The sequence below is a fragment of the Sturnus vulgaris genome, chromosome Z, assembly GCF_052056855.1.
Source record: "Sturnus vulgaris isolate bStuVul1 chromosome Z, bStuVul1.hap1, whole genome shotgun sequence".
NCBI lineage: Eukaryota > Metazoa > Chordata > Aves > Passeriformes > Sturnidae > Sturnus > Sturnus vulgaris.
In genome coordinates, this window is record NC_142283.1 from 19,132,231 (window position 1) to 19,152,713 (window position 20,483).

At 42.1% G+C, this 20,483-nt stretch overlaps 1 protein-coding gene and 1 long non-coding RNA gene across 6 annotated transcripts in view; one reads left to right on the top strand and one right to left on the bottom strand.

Moving 5' to 3' along the window:
* PALM2AKAP2 (PALM2 and AKAP2 fusion) overlaps positions 1–8,068 on the bottom strand; it is a 264,493-nt gene extending 256,425 nt beyond the window's left edge. For 3 of the 5 annotated variants that reach the window (XM_088156664.1, XM_088156662.1, XM_088156663.1), the window contains exon 1: positions 7,615–8,052. In XM_088156664.1, the coding sequence (XP_088012790.1) occupies positions 7,615–7,659 (45 nt within the window). In that variant the 5' untranslated portion in view covers positions 7,660–8,052. Of the gene's footprint in view, positions 1–7,614 lie in introns of all 5 variants that reach the window. The other 2 variants (XM_088156661.1, XM_014889226.2) reach the window with 2 other exon arrangements.
* LOC148219722 (uncharacterized) lies at positions 8,067–19,104 on the top strand. Its single transcript, XR_015799541.1, has 2 exons — positions 8,067–8,554; positions 13,273–19,104. It is a non-coding gene; the product is annotated as an uncharacterized LOC148219722 (long non-coding RNA).
* Positions 19,105–20,483: the final 1,379 nt, after the last annotated feature.

Consider the following 20,483-nt stretch of genomic DNA (forward strand, 5'->3'; position numbering starts at 1 on the left):
TGTTAACCCCGGGTGTGGCTTTCCCTGATCGGAATTTGCAACAAAAAATGCTTTTCTACTCTAAGAAATTAGGGCCAGAGGAAGGTGTAGCATCCCTTTTGTTCCAAGTCCTGCTCCTGAAAGGCATCCTCAGTGCCTCAGCATGCAGAGGCTCAGCACATGCTCCTGTGCCATTTGAGAGAGGGCAAGGTAATAATTAATTAATTCTTTACTAGAGGTGCATAGTCCAATAGTTTACCAAATACACTTGGCAGATGAACCATCTTGCTGGTGACCGTGCTTTGCAAGAAGGACACACTTCATTCTGTGCAAGAATAAAACAGTATTTGTAAAGCAGGTAAGGAGTTAGATAGATACAAGGACTGATCCCTGAAAAGAGCAGGAGTGCTCAAGGGGAGGCTGAGTATCACTGTGGAACCCCTTTCAGGCCTATCCCACCTTCAACCTAGCTACCCAGATCTCCATTATCCAGCTATCAAGCATGGCATGTAAATCCCACAGTTTGACCTCAGAGGAACAGCTACCCCACTAATACCACAGTATGGGAAATCTGTCCTTAAAGTTACATTCCAGGCTAGAGCTGTTCAATAGCTTCCAAAAATGTAGATCTTTCACAACTTTTTCATTTAACCAGAGACTTCCAAACAACAACAACAACAAAAATCACAAAACCTTTTCAATCATTTTCAATTTCTTTTTCAAAATATAATGTGAAAGGCATAAAGTAAAATACAGTATCTCAGCTTTCTTGTCTGCGCTCAAGAAATGTTGGTGATGTGTTAAGGGCTAGGAATGTGCTGTGGAAACAATTCTAAATTTAAACAGTTGAGTTTGAGTTAGTCTGGAAACTGTCTAGAAATTTCTCAAGAGCAGATTAGTTGCTGTTTCTCTCGTTTTTTACCTAGGTTTCACAAATACTTTGACAGAAGTATTTTTAATTCATATTTCTGCATCTCTTGTTATCATCTAAACATTCCTAAAGTAAAAATACAGACAAAACTTTAGAAGGTAATTTTAGTTTTCAGATATTTTAGGCATTTTTGTTTGACTTTTGGCTTAGTATGGACAAAGGCTGTAACATTTTGTACATCGTGCATGGCCTCTCAGTGCTTTATATGTTCCAGAAGTAAAGGCAAGAGACAACTCTTGCTTGTATTCCTCTGTACAAGGTCTGCCATGAAGCTGACTCATGGTATTGCTGCAGTCCAGGTTAGGGCTGCAGATCTGTGTACAGGGAAAACTCTCTTCATCCTTTACAGCAATGCAAAAATAATTTCTCTGCTGATTTGCACTGAGGTCACAGGAGTCTCACAGATTCGTGTCATGCTCACACTACAGATCTAGTTTAGATTTAGTCTGTGCTAACCCCTAGTTTACTCCTGCTGAATCCATCCCTGGAAATATTTGCAGCAGGATGCAGACTCAACTCCACCAGGTCTTCCTCACCAGAGTACTCTGGAATTATGATAAGGTCTCACTAATCCTCAAGTCTTTTAGCTCAGAATGTAAAAGGAAGAGAGCTACAGCTACAGAAGGATTTTTTGTTTCAGGTAATTGGATGTTGGGACCACTGAGAAATGATATGGCAGAGGAGTGGTTGTAATTAATCAGTCGTAAATATGATAAATAAACTATGATAAATGTGATATGATAAATATGATAAGAGCAAATAAGATAATGAGGGGGAAATGGGAAATTAGATTAAACTATGCAATATTCAAATCAGTTTGAATTCAAATAAGTATTGCAACAGGGACTTTCTTTAGTGTCAAAACTTCCAGATTTGGCTACTCCAGGAATTTGAGTGTTTGAGTACACAGGATGGCTGCACTTCATCAGAACATCTAGCCCATGCCTCACAGTGCTTAAAGCAGAACTAGGAGCATGGCAACCAGATAAAAAATTTCTCTGCCAGCCTCTAATAATCTGCAACTCATAAACTGCTTCTAATGAGAAAGTCCTTTATGGATTCCACTTCCATGAGCATGCCTGGTTTGTTCTCAAGCCCAAGTGCACTCTTCAGCATCCAGCATGTCCTGGGGAATGAGGCTCAAGAGCTTAACAACTCATTATAGGGAGAACATTTTTTTGTGTTTGTTTTGTTTCACAACTGTTACCTTCCTTAGATACCTACTAATCCTTGTGCCAAAACATGTAAGTAGTATTTACCGATCCTCTCTCTCCAAGACACTCATTCCTTCTGCAGATTCTTCTCACTCACCTATTTCCCAAGCAGAAAAGTCACTGCTGGCTGTTTTTTCCGTATCTTGCTGCATTTTTATTTTTCCCTGCAGTTTTTAGGTCTGAAGACGACTGGATTAAGATGGATTTGATCCCATGTTTAACTTAAAAGACAAAAGCACTACTTCATAAATGAAGGCATTGGAAACTAGTGTATTAAGCTATCACAGCAATAGTAAACTTTGATTAAATCAATTTGCCACATCTTTCTAGGTGATTCCCAACACCTAATTTTTCACATTGTAATTTTCATGACAATAATCTCTGGAAGGACTCACAAAAATTGTGGAGATGTGTTACAGTAAAATGATCCTGGATATGATGTACTAGTCATGGGTTTTCACTTTGTGGAATAACAGCTGTTGGTGGGGGGGAGGGTGGGAAGAGGCAGAAGTGATACTCTCCTTTGTCAATAAATATTCTGAAATCTATGGACACCACATGATGCTCACTGCAGTTGTTGAGTGTCCAACCCAGAAACACAGTTGCTTGCTGAACTGTGGTTGCTTAGCTTACCAGCAACCATGATACTGAAACTATACTGGTACTATCTTTCCAAAAGATTTTACTACTATTGTAATTATATTAGTATTCTCAAACACCTGTTGAAAAATCAGTACAGTGCTATACGTAAACATGAACACATATATCTCCCATTTGGGAGAACTCTAAAATCTCACCTGGTGTAGGTTTAACTGGCATGAAACTAATTTCCTCTGCAGGACAAGGATCCCTCTTCTCGCCCCCACTGAATTACCTCCCACACTAGCTCTTGTTCCTTGTCAAAGGCAGTGCTGCTCAGACTGTAGAGCCCTCTTCTGTGGTGCTGGCCCCATACTACCTTAGTCTGGATGCACAAACCCATACTGGCCTCTCTTAATGCCAGCTGTACACAGGTGTGAAGTACTTCTTTAAATGGAAGATCCTCTTCACAAATAATCCAACTTTCTTTATGTAGTGTATCCAACTCCTCCACCACTAATTCTATTACCTGCATGCCAGCAATTTCCATTTACATTAAATTACAACTAGGGAACACCTTCAAATCTTAAGAAGCTGCTTTCTGTAAGTTCTCCCTGCCTTTGCTCTCAAGGAACAGCAGCCTCCCTCACAAATGGCAACTTTTTAAGATCTGTCAAAAAGCTAGTCAATCCATGTAAGGCAGACCACACTGATACAGGAAGGGGCTATTTTTAAACACTACCGTCCTGCCACAGTGGGTCAACCCCTCAATGACATCTTAGTAATGTTAGATTCAGCTCAACAAATTCATCATCTCACGAAAAAGCAAGAATGGTCTTGCTTGACAGGAGGTATCTTTGGTATGGTTAACTGAATGTCAGTGATAGTTTAATTGAGTTACTGGTTCTCTGAGCTGAGCACTAGTAAGTAAAGGACCATTGCTGTTGTTTTTATCTGCTAAGGAATCAGTATAGTAGCTCCCCACTTGAATATGTAGGCTGGAAATCTCTTGAACCTGGAAATCTCCACCAACTCCTGTGCTGGTTGTTGCTTTAGTTGACAATTTTTTTAGTTGACAATTTCTTCTCAGTGCTGCACTTAATTCACCTGATGTATAGATAACACATGCTCACTGCATCATATGTGCATTCATATCCCAGATGCACCAATCAATGCTCAACACCCCACTTCCCAGCTTTGTGATTGCTAGACAAGGGACAAAAAATACTTGGGTTTTGTAAATGCTTGTCTGTGTTTAGATCACTATCTCCTGGGGTTCTCTACAGTCATAGAGGAGGGTCCCTATAGCAAATTTTGGGGCCACACACGTTATTTATCTAAAATAAGATAAATTAAGTCAGCTCACCTGTCCCCAGGCCATTGAGTCTGGGACTATTTACATTCCCAAATTCTGAGCAACTTGTAGCCAGCATATTTTTTAAAGCCACAAAAATGCTTCCTTTTTCACCCAAAATTTAACCCACCAATCCCCTTCAGGAACAAGCAGACGCAAACACTGAAGTGCTCTATACAGGAACAAGCTGAGAGAGAAGATGGCTTCAGACCACCTCTTTTAACCTCTTGTGTATCTCCTGAAGTCATCTTCCTACAGCACTGAATGGGCACCACTCAGCTCCATTACTGGTAGGGCAGCAGATGGATGCTGTGATGATTCAGGCTCAGGCTCAGGCAGATGTTAAGAGCAGTGTGTCATGGCAGAAAAATTTGCCAGAATTTGTCTGTAGCACACATGACATCCAAGTTGGAAGACATGATGTGACCTTTGCTCAAGTACGGATCAGAAAACCAGTCACTCCTAGTCTCTCCAGGACACAGTTTATGTTTTCCTCTCAGGCAGAGGGAACTGGATTCCGGTTTTTAGTAGTTGTCTCACATCTTCCTACTTCTCAAACCAGATTTGCACAGTGCTCCGAGTCTTGCTATAGTCAGTGTGTGAATTTTAGGGACTTCAGAAAGATCTGAATATCACAGCTTAAGCATTTCAGTGACATTAAAACAAACACATTTGAAGCTTATCTGGTTTTAGAATCCCAAATTCTATTTTAAATATGCGTTTAGATATTTCTAGCCCTGGTAAACCATGGTATCCAAGTACAGCTCAATCAATGCATCCCTAACACCTCTCTAAGACAAGGGCAAAGTCTATTATTCATAGTTTACAGATAGAACATGAATGCACAGAGAGGCTATGTATTTGCTGCAGACAAAACAAGTGGCTAACTCACGTTCACTGAGGTTTAGAATAATGTCCTAACAGTAGACTCCTTTTTTTCCTTTTCCTATGACACTTGCCTCTGTGCCAGAGAAGCATATATTAAAACTGTGATAAGTCAAGGTAACAAAGTATAAAACTAAATGCTTCGAAACCAGTCAGCTTTCTGATGTTAAAGCTCGTATTTCTGGTTTTGCATTTTTCTTTACATATTCAGTGATGCACACTTAATATTTACTCTGCAAATTTCCCAGCAAACTCATTTATCATGGTGATTATAGAAGCAACTGTACAGAGAACAGCATGTAGAGAACCCAGTGACGAGTGGATTTCTTTCTGTAAGTCTAGCATTCAACCAGTGTGACAGCAGAATGCTGGAGTAAGCTTCTGCTCATCTCAGAGGTACTGCAGCATGTTCAAACTGATGAAACACCAAGCTGAACTGAAATGCTATTTCTTTCTTCTTCTGAGAAAGGCCATACAGCACTTGAGAATTTACCTTATTTTAGCCACCCAGTGGCAGGAGGAAATGCCTAACTTGTGTCATGTCACTCATTCTGATGAAGCAAAGCTTACACTAGAAATTAACTTCTCTACATTCTGACAAACATTTGCAGCAGCCCAGGCATAGGAGGAAAGTCAACTAACAAGCTTATACGAAAAACCTGTTGCTCTGCAGAGTGCTAAACAAACAAGTTAGTTCATAGACCCACACTAACACTTAAAATAAGGCTGATTATTTTCTATGCTGAAGTAAAATTCTTTCAATCTAATTAACTGCATACATTACTTGCTCCATTTTATGAATTACCAGAAATAGAAACCAAAAAGGAAATATGTATAGAAAGTTACGCTCCAGACTCTTAAGGCCTTCTATTTTGTCACCCTATTTTACCTACTGTGAAAGCTGCAATATATGAGGTGATAATATTAAATCCATAATGGCCTCATTGGTGTGAGATACAGGACACTAAGAACCAGAGCACTTGATCTAATTTGGTGAAAGGTTTCGGGACATCCTGTGGAAATGAGTGTTGTTTGGTGTTCTGTGATATAGCAGTTGAAAGAAATAACAATAATGTAAACGTTTTTGGTTTATTATTATTTTTTTTTAGTGTGGAGACAGAAGCGTTTCAGAGCTATGCACTGCAGCACAGCACAGAGCAGCTCTGCAGTACAGTTCTGCCACAAAGGAGTCCCAGATCACTGGCAGTGGTGAGATTTCCTCTGGGGGAACATTCCTGGTGTTTCCACTTGAGATATGGCAATGCCTATGTTGATAGAAAACTGAGAACCAGCTTAAAAATATGCATCTGCTTTCCACTGCCTGAACATCAAATGGTTATAGCTTCTCACCTCCCCATATCAAATGATAGTATTTGCTCTTTTACAGACCTCCCCATATCAAATGATACTATTTGCTCTTTTACAGTTAATACCTTATAGAGAAAAATCCCTAATCAATTTCTTTTAAATATTTTTTTTTTAAATTTCCATGGACCTCTCCGCTGAGTAGCGGACTTAAGAAAAATATCTTGGAACTACAGCAGCAGCAGAAGCAGCAGCAGAAGCAGCAGCAGCAGCGGCCATTCCTGTTACATTACAAAAGAAATCTGTAACCTGTGCCAGCTACAGAAAAATGTAGCATCTGTTGATCACTGGGGGAACGGGGAAGAGAACTTAAATCCATGCGGGCTCTGCCGTCTTTGTGTCCCTTCAGACCTCCAGGTGTGTGGTCCCCGGCACGGACCGTGCCATCCGTCTGGGACTGGCGCAGCTGCATCAACATCTCAGCCATGGGGAAGAAGAAGAGCTGGGTGTCACTTGAACAAGGGCAGGCTGTATGGGGCTGTCCGACTGGCAGTGCCCAAGGAAACACAGGCCTTTTGACAGGGTGGCTGTGACATGCTAGAAGATGAGCTGGCAGTTTCTGTATGCCAGGATGACAGTGGATCCTAAACACCCAGGCCCCTTCCTCACCAGGTGTCACCACCCACGTTTCTCCGAGGTCTGCACCAGCTAAGCTCATGGCTCAATCCAAATACTCTACTAAATGTGAAAACAAAAGTTATAACTAAAATGGGGCTCAATCCTGCCTAGATTTCACCCCTGGTATAATGCAGCTCAGCACGAAATTTTTCTGAAATCATGTGCTCAGCTATTGAGCTGAAATGGCAGTTTAACTAGTAGATCAAACAATTGCACAATTTTGATAGTGCAGTGTCTGTGTTTGATTGTCTTAAAATTAGCAATATAACAATTATTTTCTGCACTAAAAGCTGTCCTGCAGTAGATCATTTGCTTGACTTCTTCATCAGCTAAGCAAAACCTCCAACTGAAAAATCATATATTCAGCAGAGTACTAATTTTCTCCACCAATCTCCTCCCCATTTATTCCTTCTTTTCTTCTCTATCATCAATCTTTTAAGCATGCCACTGTGCATTCACATTTTTCTTTCTGCACGTGTCAGCTCAATGCTCTTCCTCAGAGCCCTCTTTCTCCGCCAAATCCCGCAAAGCAGAATTTAACCACTCATTTCCCGAACAGGGAATTCCACATACAACTTTGCACAAGCCAGGCTCTCCGGGCGCTTCCCAGCCACTGTACTGGAATCCCCCCTTCCCTCCGATAACCCATGGCTAAGGACAAAAGAGCAAGTAAAAGGAAACTGACTTACTGCTATGGCTTGGAGCCTTTCCTTGTGCAACTCTGCTTCCGCCATCCTGGAGAGAAGGACACGGGAGGAGAGAGAGGGAGACCGGTGGGTGGGAGGGAGAAACAAAAAAACAAACAAAACCAAAACGGAGCGCACACTGCAGTCACCGGGGGGAAACTGTAGTAATTGCCAAGAAAGCTGAGCTCCTGTGTAGCAGTCAGCCACTTTTGGAGGCACTGCAGGCTGGCTCACGGTACGATCATTTTAGTCACTGGACCAGTGCCTGCCTGGCTGCCTGTCTCCCAGCTGTATTGCTAACTGCATTTCAGTGCTGCTTCTGTGTGCTGGTGCTGTCACACAAACCATGTAGGCACTCTCCAAGCAGCTGAGCAGAGGGATAGCTCGCATGGCTATAATTTTTTGCGTTGACGTCTCAGCTCATTTGCTCCTCCTATGGGGTGCTGGGTCACGACAGGAGCTCGACATCAGCAGCGTGCACAGTAATACAAACCTGCCTGACTGCAGCAGAGGAGGCAGACAGCTGTGCCACAGCATGTCCTTAGCGAGCAGCGCAGCGCGCAGGGAAGGACGGTGGCACAAGGCGCAGGGAGGGGAGCTGCGGCAGGCGGGCGGGCGGCGGCTGCAGCCCCAGCTGAAGCAGGTTTGGATAAGGGAACGGACAGGGCTGCTAGGAGGAGGAGGAGGGAGAGCGTGGACTCTGCGGGAACTGCACAGAGACTTGTGAGTGCCGTGGTAACGCGGCAGGCTGCAAAAGGCTGCTGCTGCAAGGCAGCTCTGAACAGAAGTGACGAAGAGCATCTGGATGGGGAGGGAGAAGTAAGGTGTCCGCACATCCTGCATGTTTCACATCATTCACATCAGACATTCAAAGTGATAAAGCTGAGTGTGCAAACAGTCTCACTGAAGAATCCAGTGTTATAAACAGAGGAGAAGGAGGCAGGTAAGGAAGTGAGGGGACACCTGAGCCAGTATCACGAGGGTATCCATGACTTCAAGCTTGGCTTTGGTTTTGCATGCAAATTCCTCACACTTTTATTTTTACTTGTATGATCGTCTGTCTGCTTCCTTTTCTCAAAGACAGCAATGAAGCCCCCCCACTGCCTTGCAGTCCTGTCCCATGGGGTGCCGCTGCACGGGTGGGCACAGGGCAGCCCCACTGGAGGGGTGTCGCTGAGCCAGGGCAGCCACCAGGCCAGATGGTGGGTGGGGGCTCACCATGACATTGTGGGGCTGTCCTGCCACGAGCATTATGTGCAAAGTGTGAAATGCACTTCTGCATGTCTCCTGCGATGCAGAAGTGCATTTTGCAGCATATAATTTTGATGTGATGACCTCTGCTGCTAAGACAGGGAAAATCCATCATTTCGAAGGAAAGCAATCTGGAAGTCACCCTGTTTCCTGTGTGCCTGCTCTTTCAAAGGCCACCTAGCCTGCCGTTTTAGTTTTCCACATCCCAGTTTCTTCAGTCAGACATCTTCCACCTCCATCCCAGTTCCAGGCCATGCTACTCGCTGCAGGCTGCTTTTCAAGACAGCTGCTTTGTCAGGTGTTTTCACCTCCTGGTCCTATTTTCCTTACTGGTGCACAGTCTCCTTGTCTTGTGGCAGCCTATCAAAGTGACTTCTTGCTTAGCTTTACCTCCATGAAAGAGGCCCTTTGTTATCTGAAAACTCACAAAACATTATATAATTCCAGCAGTCACTGTGGCCAAAAGGCAAAGTTTTATTGCCATATCCCAAGTGAGGCAGTATGAGTAAGTGGGCAATAGGGGGATCACAGATAAGGAAAATGCAACAATTGCAGCTACATACTGGAATACTCTCTCAGTCTTCCAGCTTTAAGTAGTTTATTGAATTACAGCAGCTGCCCTCTAGTCTGTTTGGTCTCTTTTTCTTGTTATTCTTCAAAATCTCTTCTTTTCATTTTCCATTACCATGTAAAGGTCCAGGCATTGCTACTTGTATTACTACAACTGGTTTTGAAATATCCCATCACACAGGATCCAGACATCTCTACTCCCACATGTGCTCTGAGAACATATATGGGCAACTGCGACTCAGGCTTGATAGCTATGCAATTAAGTCCCTTCAATACCCTTCTCATGTTTTGCTGTTAAGCCTTGCCCAGGGGAAGAATTCTGCTACAGGCTATATCCAGCAAAGACAAGGGTTATGCCCCAGTGCTTACTGGAGCTGGAAGGGGCAGCCTATTCATGCTACAACCTGTAGTCACATTACATGTTGCCAAAGTTGTGTGCAATATGCATCACTTCAGGCCATCCCCTCTGTCCTTCCATATGACATCCACTCAGGAAGATATTTAAACATATATATATTTAAGTGCATTCCAGACAGTCATATATAAAAATGGATGTGAGTATTTCAATTATGGTACAGAGCTGGACCCACCCCTCCCACCTTGTTTATCCTCTCTCCAATTTAACTGCAATGCTTGTTGCCAGCAGGACATAAGCAGGGTGCATCCCTAGTCAGTGCTGCAGCATTCCTGGTTCCAATGAAACATGTTGCAGGGCTGTGCACCCCTCCAGTTTAGTTTGCCAAGGAAACATGGATTAGCTCTGTTTACTCTTTGTGACTGTACAGGAATGATAGAAGTTGCATCTGCAACTGCATCAGAGCAGTCTCTTGCTCTTGTCTTACAGTGAGGAAAGGCTGGAAGTCATGCAATAGTAATAGCCACTTGTTTCTCTGTGTGTAGTTCTACATTTCTCTGCATACAGCCTTCTCTCACATAGCTTGAAGCCTGTCATGCAATGAGGTTTAAATCCTTTACCAAGGCATTTCACAGAGCATACCCAGGTGAAATGATCTCTCTTACTACACCATGATGGAGTCTGCAGCAGATAGCCCCTGTAAGACATTTAGTTAGTGAAAGCATTTTAAATGAAACAAAACAAAGCATCTACCCAATCCATTTTCAAACGTATTTTTCATCCGTGTTGGTTAAGATTTTGTTTCCAGAATGTTTTGCTAGGTTGGTAAGGGACTTGAATTTAAAAAGTAAGGAATTTTGTTAAATTCTGAAGAATTTTTTTCCCCTTACTTTTAGGGCAGGAGATGAGGGTGATATTTCCAAATTTTGAAGGCACTAGTAAAACAAGAGAGAATGGAGTATGTAGGGAGGAGCAAGGAGATTCTAGAAGAGTAGGTAAGAGCTGGTTTAATATATTTTGTTCAGTAGCTAAAAATGGAAAGAAAGGAAACAATGTCCCTTTTATTTCTTCAAATGCTTCAGAAGCTGTTCTTTCCACAGCAATTTTTAAAAGAGCAAGAACTGCTAAATCCTAATAATACGCGAATTGCATCCCATTTCCATGCAAAACAGATTTTTATTTTCGTTTCTTTGGAAAAGAGTGTAGGAAACAATCTGTAGACCCTGTTCAGTGCTGGAGAAGATCCTGAAAGCATTCTGAGCTATGCGTAGCCTGAACTTTAAACAAGACAGCTTACTTATGTGGTGAAAATCAGGTTCTTGTTTTTGCCATGCAGCTGAACTGGATTAGGAAAGGGTCTAGTTTAAATCACCTGTGTCTGGTTTTGGTCAAGCCAGCCAGGTTGTTTTTTTGTCATTGCACTGCACACTCTAAGAACACTTCTGCATGACGCCAGGAATCTTGCCCTTAGGAAGCCTTTGGCTTCCCATCCTCCTGGCTGTTGGTAGACTGATTTAGTCTAAGAAACCAGAGTTTGTCCTGAAGACTGCATGAGGAAGGTACATGCATACACATGACAGTCAGGACGCATTGATGTATTTTAGAGGTGACAAGTTACTGGTTGGATCCTGGCAGTGTCTGTCAGGAAAACACAGAGCAATGAGGGAAAACAGGCTTCATATTTGCATTTCAGATTGTTTAAGAGAAGATACTTCTGGCTCTTTAAATTACCACATGCCAACACGTTGCATTGTGCTGCACTAACACTGCTCTGGCACCCTCAATACTGTCAAGCATCCATGCCTACAGCATGTTTCAACCATATTATTTTCTTCTAAGTTGAAATTCTGAGGTTTGATTAATCTTTCTTTACCTGCCTTATCAGAGTCTGGCTATATTAAAATAGTTCAGTAATGAATAGGTCATCTAAACTTTTGGATACCTGAGCTCGTCACCCATGCTTATTTTTTGGACTTCCTCAAACACTGTGCCTCACACTATATACCCTTCAAATTTTCTGGCAGTGTCACCATCCAAAACTTCCAGGAGAGGCTACTCCATCTGCAGTTTTAATTGCAGCTCTCTGCCTCACCACACAAAAGCCTCTTTCTGTCCTTCTCTCACCTGTACCCAGACAGCTTGCTGGGGGTATGGAGTGCCTGTAGCACCAGGGGTTGTGCTTGGGCCTCTTGGAACTCACAGTTGTGAACTGCAGAGACCCTCATCCCAGTGAGACATCACTCCAGGACAGTTGTCCTTATTCTACCTGGACATGTTAACTCAGTAAGTGGTAACTGTATGATGGTGACTGTTGTCCAAGCACTCCACAATTACTCAGTGTGGCTGGAGGAGGGACGTGACCAATATGTTGTCATTCATGACATGCAATGGTGAAAGTGAGAACTTGAACACCCAAATATGTGCCCTCACCCTTCTGCAGAGTAGAGATGCTATCACCAGTACACTTTCTTCGTCCCCCATTCCCCCATGCATGGGTTTTCATGGGCACAGCCCCCAGGCAGTGTGGGCTGGGGAGAAAACCAGTCTGTGCAAGAAGACAAGCAAAGGCTTGGAAATCTCCCCTCCATCGCTCACAGCACTTTGCACCTAGAAAATGCAGATGGTGAAACTATAAGTTATACATCTGAAGTTGAACAAGAGAGAAGTGGCAGAGTTCAACCTATACCTCTGAGTCCAGTTTTCTAAAAATGATCATAAGATCATTCTTTCTTTATAGAAAATAATTTTTTTTATCAAACTTGGAGTAACTGAAGTTATTTCTTCTCCTCTTTTCCCTTTTTTTTCCCTATTTGCCGCTTGCTATCAAGACACGGAGTTGAAATGCACGCAGCAGGAAATAGCATTGTGTAAGAAATAAAAAGCTAGAGCACAGGGCTTTGTTTTATACCTTCCCAAGACAGCAGGCTTATGAATAGGTAAGCCATAAATTATTAATAAATGCAGTCTATGAAGTTTTTTCCATGTTTGCTTGGTTTCTCTCTGCAGCCATGGGAAGGCTGCACTAAGAAGTCCTCTGACTAGAGGGTCTTCCTGTAGTCATGACAGATTCATGACACCTCCTGTCAACAGACCACCAGATGCTGGAAGTGGTAGGGACCCTCGAGAGACTCCACAGACCAGAAATCTGACTAAATGATGTTTGTTGTCCACAAACAGTAGCTCATACGTGATTTAGCTGGATTGAGGGATTAGATGCAATTGTTGTCCTGAGACCTGTTGTTCTGCCAGCCCCACTACCATGCTAAAACAGCCTCATGCTAGCCTGAGGTTTATTCAACATCTTTCAGTAACTTGGCAGCTACTAATGTCCTTGGCAGTAACTTTAGAAGTGAGCCACAGAGCAAGGCCAAAGCCTTAGGATGAGCAGCTCTGAAGATGCTATTTGCTGTGACTTTCCTTGAAGCAGGGAAGAAGAAGAAGACATTATGTATGAATTTCACTTATCTTTTTTTTTTCCTTGCCAGGTAGCTGGGTTATTTGAAGATTCCCAGGTGGAGGAAGCAGTCTGTCTCCTCTTGGGATTTCAGTGCTGGCTGCTAGCACTGCAGCTTGCTTACCCAGTTGCAGCATCTGGGAAACTAGAGACACTGGTCAGCCTGACCTCAGCGCCTGGCAAGGTTATGGTGCAGATCATCTCGAGTGTGATCAAATGGCACCTACAGGACAGCCTGGAGATCAGACACAGCCAGCATGGGATTGGGAGGGACAGATCCTGCCTGACCAACCTGGTCTCCTTTAGTGACCAGCTGACCCACCTGTGGATGTGGAAAAGGCTGTGGATGTTGTGCCTGGACTTCAGCAAGGCCTTTGGCACTGTCTCCTACAGCACATCCTGGAAAAGCTGCAGCCCATGGCTTGGACAGGAGCACTCTGTGCTGGGTTAGGAACTGGCTGGATGGGCCCAGAGAGTGGTGGTGAACAGTGCTGCATGCAGCTGGAGACTGCTCATGAGTGGTGTCCCTCAGGGATCAGTGCTGTTTAACATCTTCACTGATGATCTGGGTGAGGGGATCGAGTCCACCATCAGCAAATTTGCAGATGACACCAAGTTGGGTGGGAGTGATGATCTGCTGGAGAGCACGAGGGCTCTGTGGAGGGACATGGACAGGCTGGATAGATGGGCCAAGTCCAGCAATATGAAATTTAACAAGACCCAGTGCCAGGTCCCACACTTCGTCCATAATAATCCCCTGCAACATTACAGGCTGGGGATGGTGTGGCTGGACAGTGCCCAGGCAGAAAGGGACCTGGGGGTTCTGGTCAACAGCTGGCTGAACATGAGCCAGCAGCGTGCCCAGGTGGCCCAGAAGGCCAATGGCCCCTGGCCTGTGTCAGGAATAGTGTGGCCAGCAGGAGCAGGGAGGTCATTCTTCCCCTGTACTCCCACTGGTGAGGCTGCACCTTAAGTGCTGTGTCCAGTTCTGGGTCCCTCAGTTTAGGAAGGACATTCAGAGTGTGTCCAGAGGAGGCAACAAGGCTGGTGAGGGGCTTGGAACACAAGCCCTGTGAGGAGCAGCTGAGGGAGCTGGGGCTGTTTAGCCTGGAGGAAAGGAGACTCAGAGGTGACCTTATCACTCTCCACAACTGAAAGGAAGGTTTAGCCTCTTCTCCCAGGCAGCTAGGGACAGGATGAGAGGCTAAAGTCTCTTAAGCTAAGAGGATGTTTAGGCTGGACATTAGGAACAAGTTCTTCTCAGATAGAGTGATTGGAATGGACTGGCTAGGGAGGTGAAGGAGCCACTTTCCTGAAGGTGTTATAAAAAAGACTAGACGTGGCACTCACTGACATGGTCTAGTTGACAGAGTGGTGTTAGGTAAATTTGGTAACAGGTTTGACTTGATGACCTCAAACGTTTTCCAAACTAGTTGCTTCTGTGATTCTGTCACTAGCCCAGCTGCTGGGGGGCAGAGTGGGATTGGATGACCTGCAGAGGAAAAATGTAAGACAACTTTTCCCAAATTCCTTTAGTCTCTGAAGTTACACAAAAAGAAAATCCTGACTTGTCCTTCCACATTTTATTCTCAGTGCCTTCCTTTGCATTCAACATCCACTTGAGGCAGAGAGAAATTATGAGAACAATACTGCCAGCATTACAGTGCAGGACAGAGATATATCTGTGAGTAGGACAACTCCCTTTACTAAAAAGGGAATTTTTGTTGAATTTCAAATCTATCAGCAAAATTATGCCACCGAAATAGGTCACCACCCCTTAGCTGTGCAACTCTCTGTAGCTGTTAATGAGCTGAGAACTGTGTGTACCTAGGACTTGTGTTATCTACCCCATTTGAAACATTTTGTGGCTTGAGTTTCATTATTTCTGAAAACTGTAACGCTGATGCAGAGGAGGCTCTTGCCCCTCCAGTCCCTTAAAACTGGCTTGGCTATTCATTATGCCAAGAAAAAAGTGTATAGTTTTTCAGTTTAGATTTTAAAACTAAAGCTTGGTTCCTGTAGATTCTAGCATTTCTCTCTCTTTTCAAACAACTCAGACTGCAGCAGGAAAACTGCTTTTAGTGGTATTTATTTCCGTTCTTATGCCTTCTGATCATTCTCCACATTTAGTACATAGCTGAAATGACATTCCCTTAAAAATCGCTAAAACATTTACTGCTGAGGTTTGGATTAGTATACTGTATTTTGTTTCAGAAGTGAGATTGTAGAGAAAATAGATAAGTTGTCTGCAGCCCAAAAGACAAAAGCTGAAGAAAGGTGAAAATAAATGAATGTTGCAGAACATAACTGGGGCCAGAATCTCAATATTTGTTTCTTACTACTGCTGTGATCACACTGTGATCTCTGGGTTTTTTTTTTCCCCTACGTATGACCAGAAGATAACTTAATACCTACTTTTTAGACATCCTTTTGTTACCAGATCCTTTAGACCATTCTTAGTTTTATCTCTTATCCTTAAGCTCCGAAAAGAAGAGCTATGGTTTTGGCATTGGATTTGTAATGCCAAAAAAGATTTGAGGAGTCCATTCCAGTATACAAGGGCAGCTTTTGTTAATGACAAGCTTTTAACCAAGGTTAAATAGCTAGGAAAATTATGACATTATTACCTTCCTCCTCACCGGTGGGGCTGCCCAGAGAGGTCTCAACAGCTTGTCTGCATCAAGGCTTTCATTTAACAATGGGCCTTTAAACCAGTCCACCTCAATTTCAGCACATTATAGGAATGTATGAACTAGAATTTTGATTTTATCTCTATGAAAAAGAGGAGTTGAATGTATCAATCCAAACAAGGGGCTTCAACGGTACTTTGAAAAAGTGAGTGAGATTGGAGACAGGTCTATTTACCACAGTCCATCTTTCTGAAATCCTCCTGAGACCTGTTCTGTAGCCTTTGCACCTGCTAGTCAGTGATATCAGCCCTAGAAAAAACCCAAAAACCAAATCAACCAAAAAACCCAAATTAAATTATGTATTTTTAGACAGTATACTATTTCTGGTCCTCTAACCTAACAAAAGCTGGAAGCCTTCCACACAGAAATCATCTCCTGGCCTTTCAGACTCCGCTTCAGAGTGGCAGAGTCACAAAGAAGAGACAAAAATAACTACTTTTTTGGACACATGCTGAAAATTTGATGTGAATTTTCGATCAGTCTACACCACCTTCGAATTAGTACATCTGACTTCTTTTGTTATCTAGGGAATTCATTGAGGTTTTCACAGCCTGGGGCAGCCAACAAAGTGCCAAGACTTTGCCTTGAACACAGGTATGTATTATGTGAAGATCCTGCACTGCATATGTGAAAGTGATTTCTTCCAAGGATCATTATGGCTGTTCCTTTTCTGTGATCACACTTCCAGTGCTACAATCACAGGCACACAAGCACACTGTCATGTCCCTTTCATGGGAAACATATCCCCACTGGTTCCTTGCTCAGGGTCATGGCGAGAAGGTATTATTCCCTCTAGTGCTTTTCCAGACTAGTACTACTGACAGCAGATGCTTAAAAAATCTTATTCGAATTCCTGAGGAAGATGCAAATTCCACACACTTACTATTTGTGTCACTAATTACATTATATTGTGCTTTAATGCTGTAAAGTTCAAATTGGAGAAGTGTTCTAAGTTGTATTACATCCCACATACAAGCCTCACTCAAGATGACATTACCATTAAACTGGTATCTCTGGTGTGCATCTAATTAGTAAATCACCTTTGTATTTTGCACCTCTAATGTACGAAGGCCTCGTTTGGTAAGTAGCATTCCAAAAAGACAGTATTCATTAAACCTGGTGGTCAGAAGTTCCTAGGATGAAATTCAATGCTGGTTTACAAAGCAGTCTTAATGATTGACATTGTCTTCCACAAAGTGAAAAATTATTCTTAAACCTCTAGACTGCTTTGAAATTCCCTGTCAACATGTCTACATTTTAAGCTTCTGCATATACTCCAGTTTTGAAACCCGGAAGAGAATACAAGACAGAAGTGTTCAAAACTAAGCAATCACCTACCCTTTTAAATAAAGATATTTGTGAAGATGTTGAATGCTTTAACATTGAAAACTTCCAGTTTTGTCTTAATATAGCACTTTAGCAGGCTTTTAATCTTTCTCCAGCTTTCTCTGGTTTATGTCTCCTGTACTGGAGAATAACATGTGGAGCAAGGCTACAGGTATCCTTAACTTCATGATAAATTCAAACTTCTCTCGAGAGGTCTGAAGTGTTCTCATGCAGTTAGGTTAGTTACTGCTAGGTGTGTCAGGAATGAAAACAAAACAGCTCCTTAAGAGGCTGGAACTGATTTACAAAGGGCACATGCTGTGAGAGAGCCTATTGTAGCTTTGTACTTTACGTAATTTGTTCATCATGCATTAAAATAATATTAATCATGTAGCAGCACCATCTGCACAAATGGAGAAGAAGGCAACATGTCAGGTTGCTAATTTAACAATATACGTTTTCTTGAATTATTCTTGTGCAGAACTAGAACTTTCCAGATTTCCCCTAGGAGGTTTGAATCAATTAGTGAAGTGAAAAAATCCCTCACTTGAGGCTTGCTTCTGCCACAGACCACTCTTCACATCACACCTTTTTAAAAGATGGTGGCAGAACTTTGCTTTCCTTATAAAGTCATAAAGAGACAAACAGATACAACTAATGAAAAAAAAAGCATCTCTTCTTCATAATGTTTTCCAACATGATTGTCTACTCTTTGCTCACAGAAAAGAAAAATCATCTCCCTTTTTCTACATTTTTCTTCGATTTCTTTAGATGACCAATTTATTTGGTCTTCTAATTTCATGGGCATTACAACATTTGCAGTTTGGGCACCCAACAAAAGTATAGAGAGGGTGGCTGCATGAGATCTTTTCAGACAAATTAATTTTATCCACATTTTAGACTGTTCCTGTAGTGAAAAAATGTACTTTAAAAAACTTATATTTTTAAAAATATATTGTTAAAGACTGATAAAATACTTCTAGTTGAGAATTGTCAAAAGATGAAGGTGTTTCTTGATTCTAGTGCCCAGATGGTCACTTGACTCAAGAAAGATGGCCATGGTGTGGTTTTATAGATGTTTCAGTGAACTTCAAGTATGCATGAACCTATGTATGTATGTCCATAGCAGATGTCAATTTTATGTCTGGTGTGTGATGATGATGAAGTGACAGGATCCCTGGACATATCTGTTTCAAGCAACGTTTTCAATATATATATTTTACTGGACATGTTATTAATTGCCAAGTCACAGTTCGACTATACTGATAGCACATATCTCCATGTTGACATGAGAGTTCCATTTAAGGATGATGGCACTTTTCAGAAAACAGGGAAGAATGGAAGAAGGGACATTTAAAGTCATATTTTGAGTTTTCATATTTCAAATCTATCTAGGAATTTCACTATTTCTCTTCCACCCCCTCTCCCTGCCCCACTTTCCCCAATAGACTCACTGTCTGTGAGTCAGTAACACCACTTGCAAAACAACTCTAACTTAAACAGTGAATTAATTTATTTAGTAGATCAATAAGCAGACATTCTGTAGATGTCATTACTGGTCAAACCCTGACAACTTTCACATCATCCTTCTATAAAAGTGTTTCTTTATCTTGTGTTTCTTCTTGTCTTCTCATCTTGTTCTTTTAATGTGAACTCTGCAGTACTGGGACTGCTTGCTGTGTGGCTGCTGAGGAGGGATGATTAGTTAAAGGATGACTAATTAAATTTCATAATACATACAAATCTACAAATTATATGATGTATTTTTATTTTTTGTTGAAAAAATTATTTGAAGTCTTTATTAGTATGTTCAAAATAATAAAGCTTTGCCTGGGAGTTCAAAATCACAGCTTGATAAGCAACTCTGGATTTGATTTCACTTTCAAAAAACACTGGTTTTAAATCACACTGCATTTGTTATCAGCCTAAGATTTTAGTCCTCTGCTGACTGATTGATAGTTAGTTCTGACTCTCACCAGTATTGTGGCAAGGAGTTCCACAAATCAGCTCCCAAAAAATGCTTCTTTTTTAATAGCCATTTTTTCTTGTTTTCACTACACTTGTTATCTAGCTATCAGAGTTTTGATTTAGTATTCTAGACTGCCTGTCTCATCTCACGATGAAAGCGTACCAGCTGTGAAATTTTGTAGTGAGAATCATTCCTGCAATTGATCTGAGCAGTTTTCCCAAAGACCACAGAAAACCCACTGCTGCAGAAAGAAAGGGTAGCTTGCAGTCTTTTGGAATGAGGCAGAGAGGAAAAAAGATGCAAACCAAAAGGAACTTTCTTGATACTTTGAGGAGAAACAAAGAGCACACTGAGAAAAATGAGTTAATAATGTAAAAATGTCAGGATAAACAGACATTGCCTTTAGATTGGAGATCTTGTGTGCATTTTCAAATTAAAATGATGATTCAGGGGAAGCATATTTTAGTCTGTTGCTTTTGTGTTAGAAGTTCCACAGTGAGTATTAGCTTGTGTTTTGTTTGCCTTGAGTGAACTGCAATTTCAGCTGCTAAATGCCAGAGAGTCAAATGCAGCATTACTACAAGTAGGAAACTGGAAAAACCTTTCAGCAGTGCCCACATTAGATAGGACTGTAAGTAAAAGTTGGTTCAAAAGTCCTTAAAAGGTGTTAAAAAAACCAACAAAAATCTATTAAAAGTCAGTTTGTTTTGAAGATCAGCAGACACAGCTTAAATTTTTATATCAATGTCCCTGCTGGTATACGGAGTTCAATATACAACATAGGCAGTTCTTTCATCTGGTTCTGAAAAGCCTAACTCTGGGCAACTTAAGATCCATGGATACTGTGGTTATTGCAGTTTTAATGTTTAATTAAGTCTTGATATTTTGGCTCTGGATAAAGTACTGTATGATGACGAATACTGGCTACCGATGTCTCAGTATCTTTTGCCCTCAAAGCAGGTTACAGCTCTATTTCAGAGCCTTCGAACAGATCACTTTCAAATGGTAGCCCCACTGAAGTCACACAACCCTATCTCTGTGGGTCCTCTTTTGAATTATTTGCCCCAGACAGCCTGGGTTTACTCAGCTACTGAGTCTGTGTAGTAGAAGTTGCTACTCTTTGTAGGTTTTTGAAATGTGGAAGACTCTCTTGGATGTGAAGAGAGCTTAAGGAGTGGGGTTTTGCCTGCAGGAGATGGGATAGCCTTCTGTGAGGGGGCTGGGGTGCAGGAAGTCCAAGGTCTGTCCTGTCTGCTT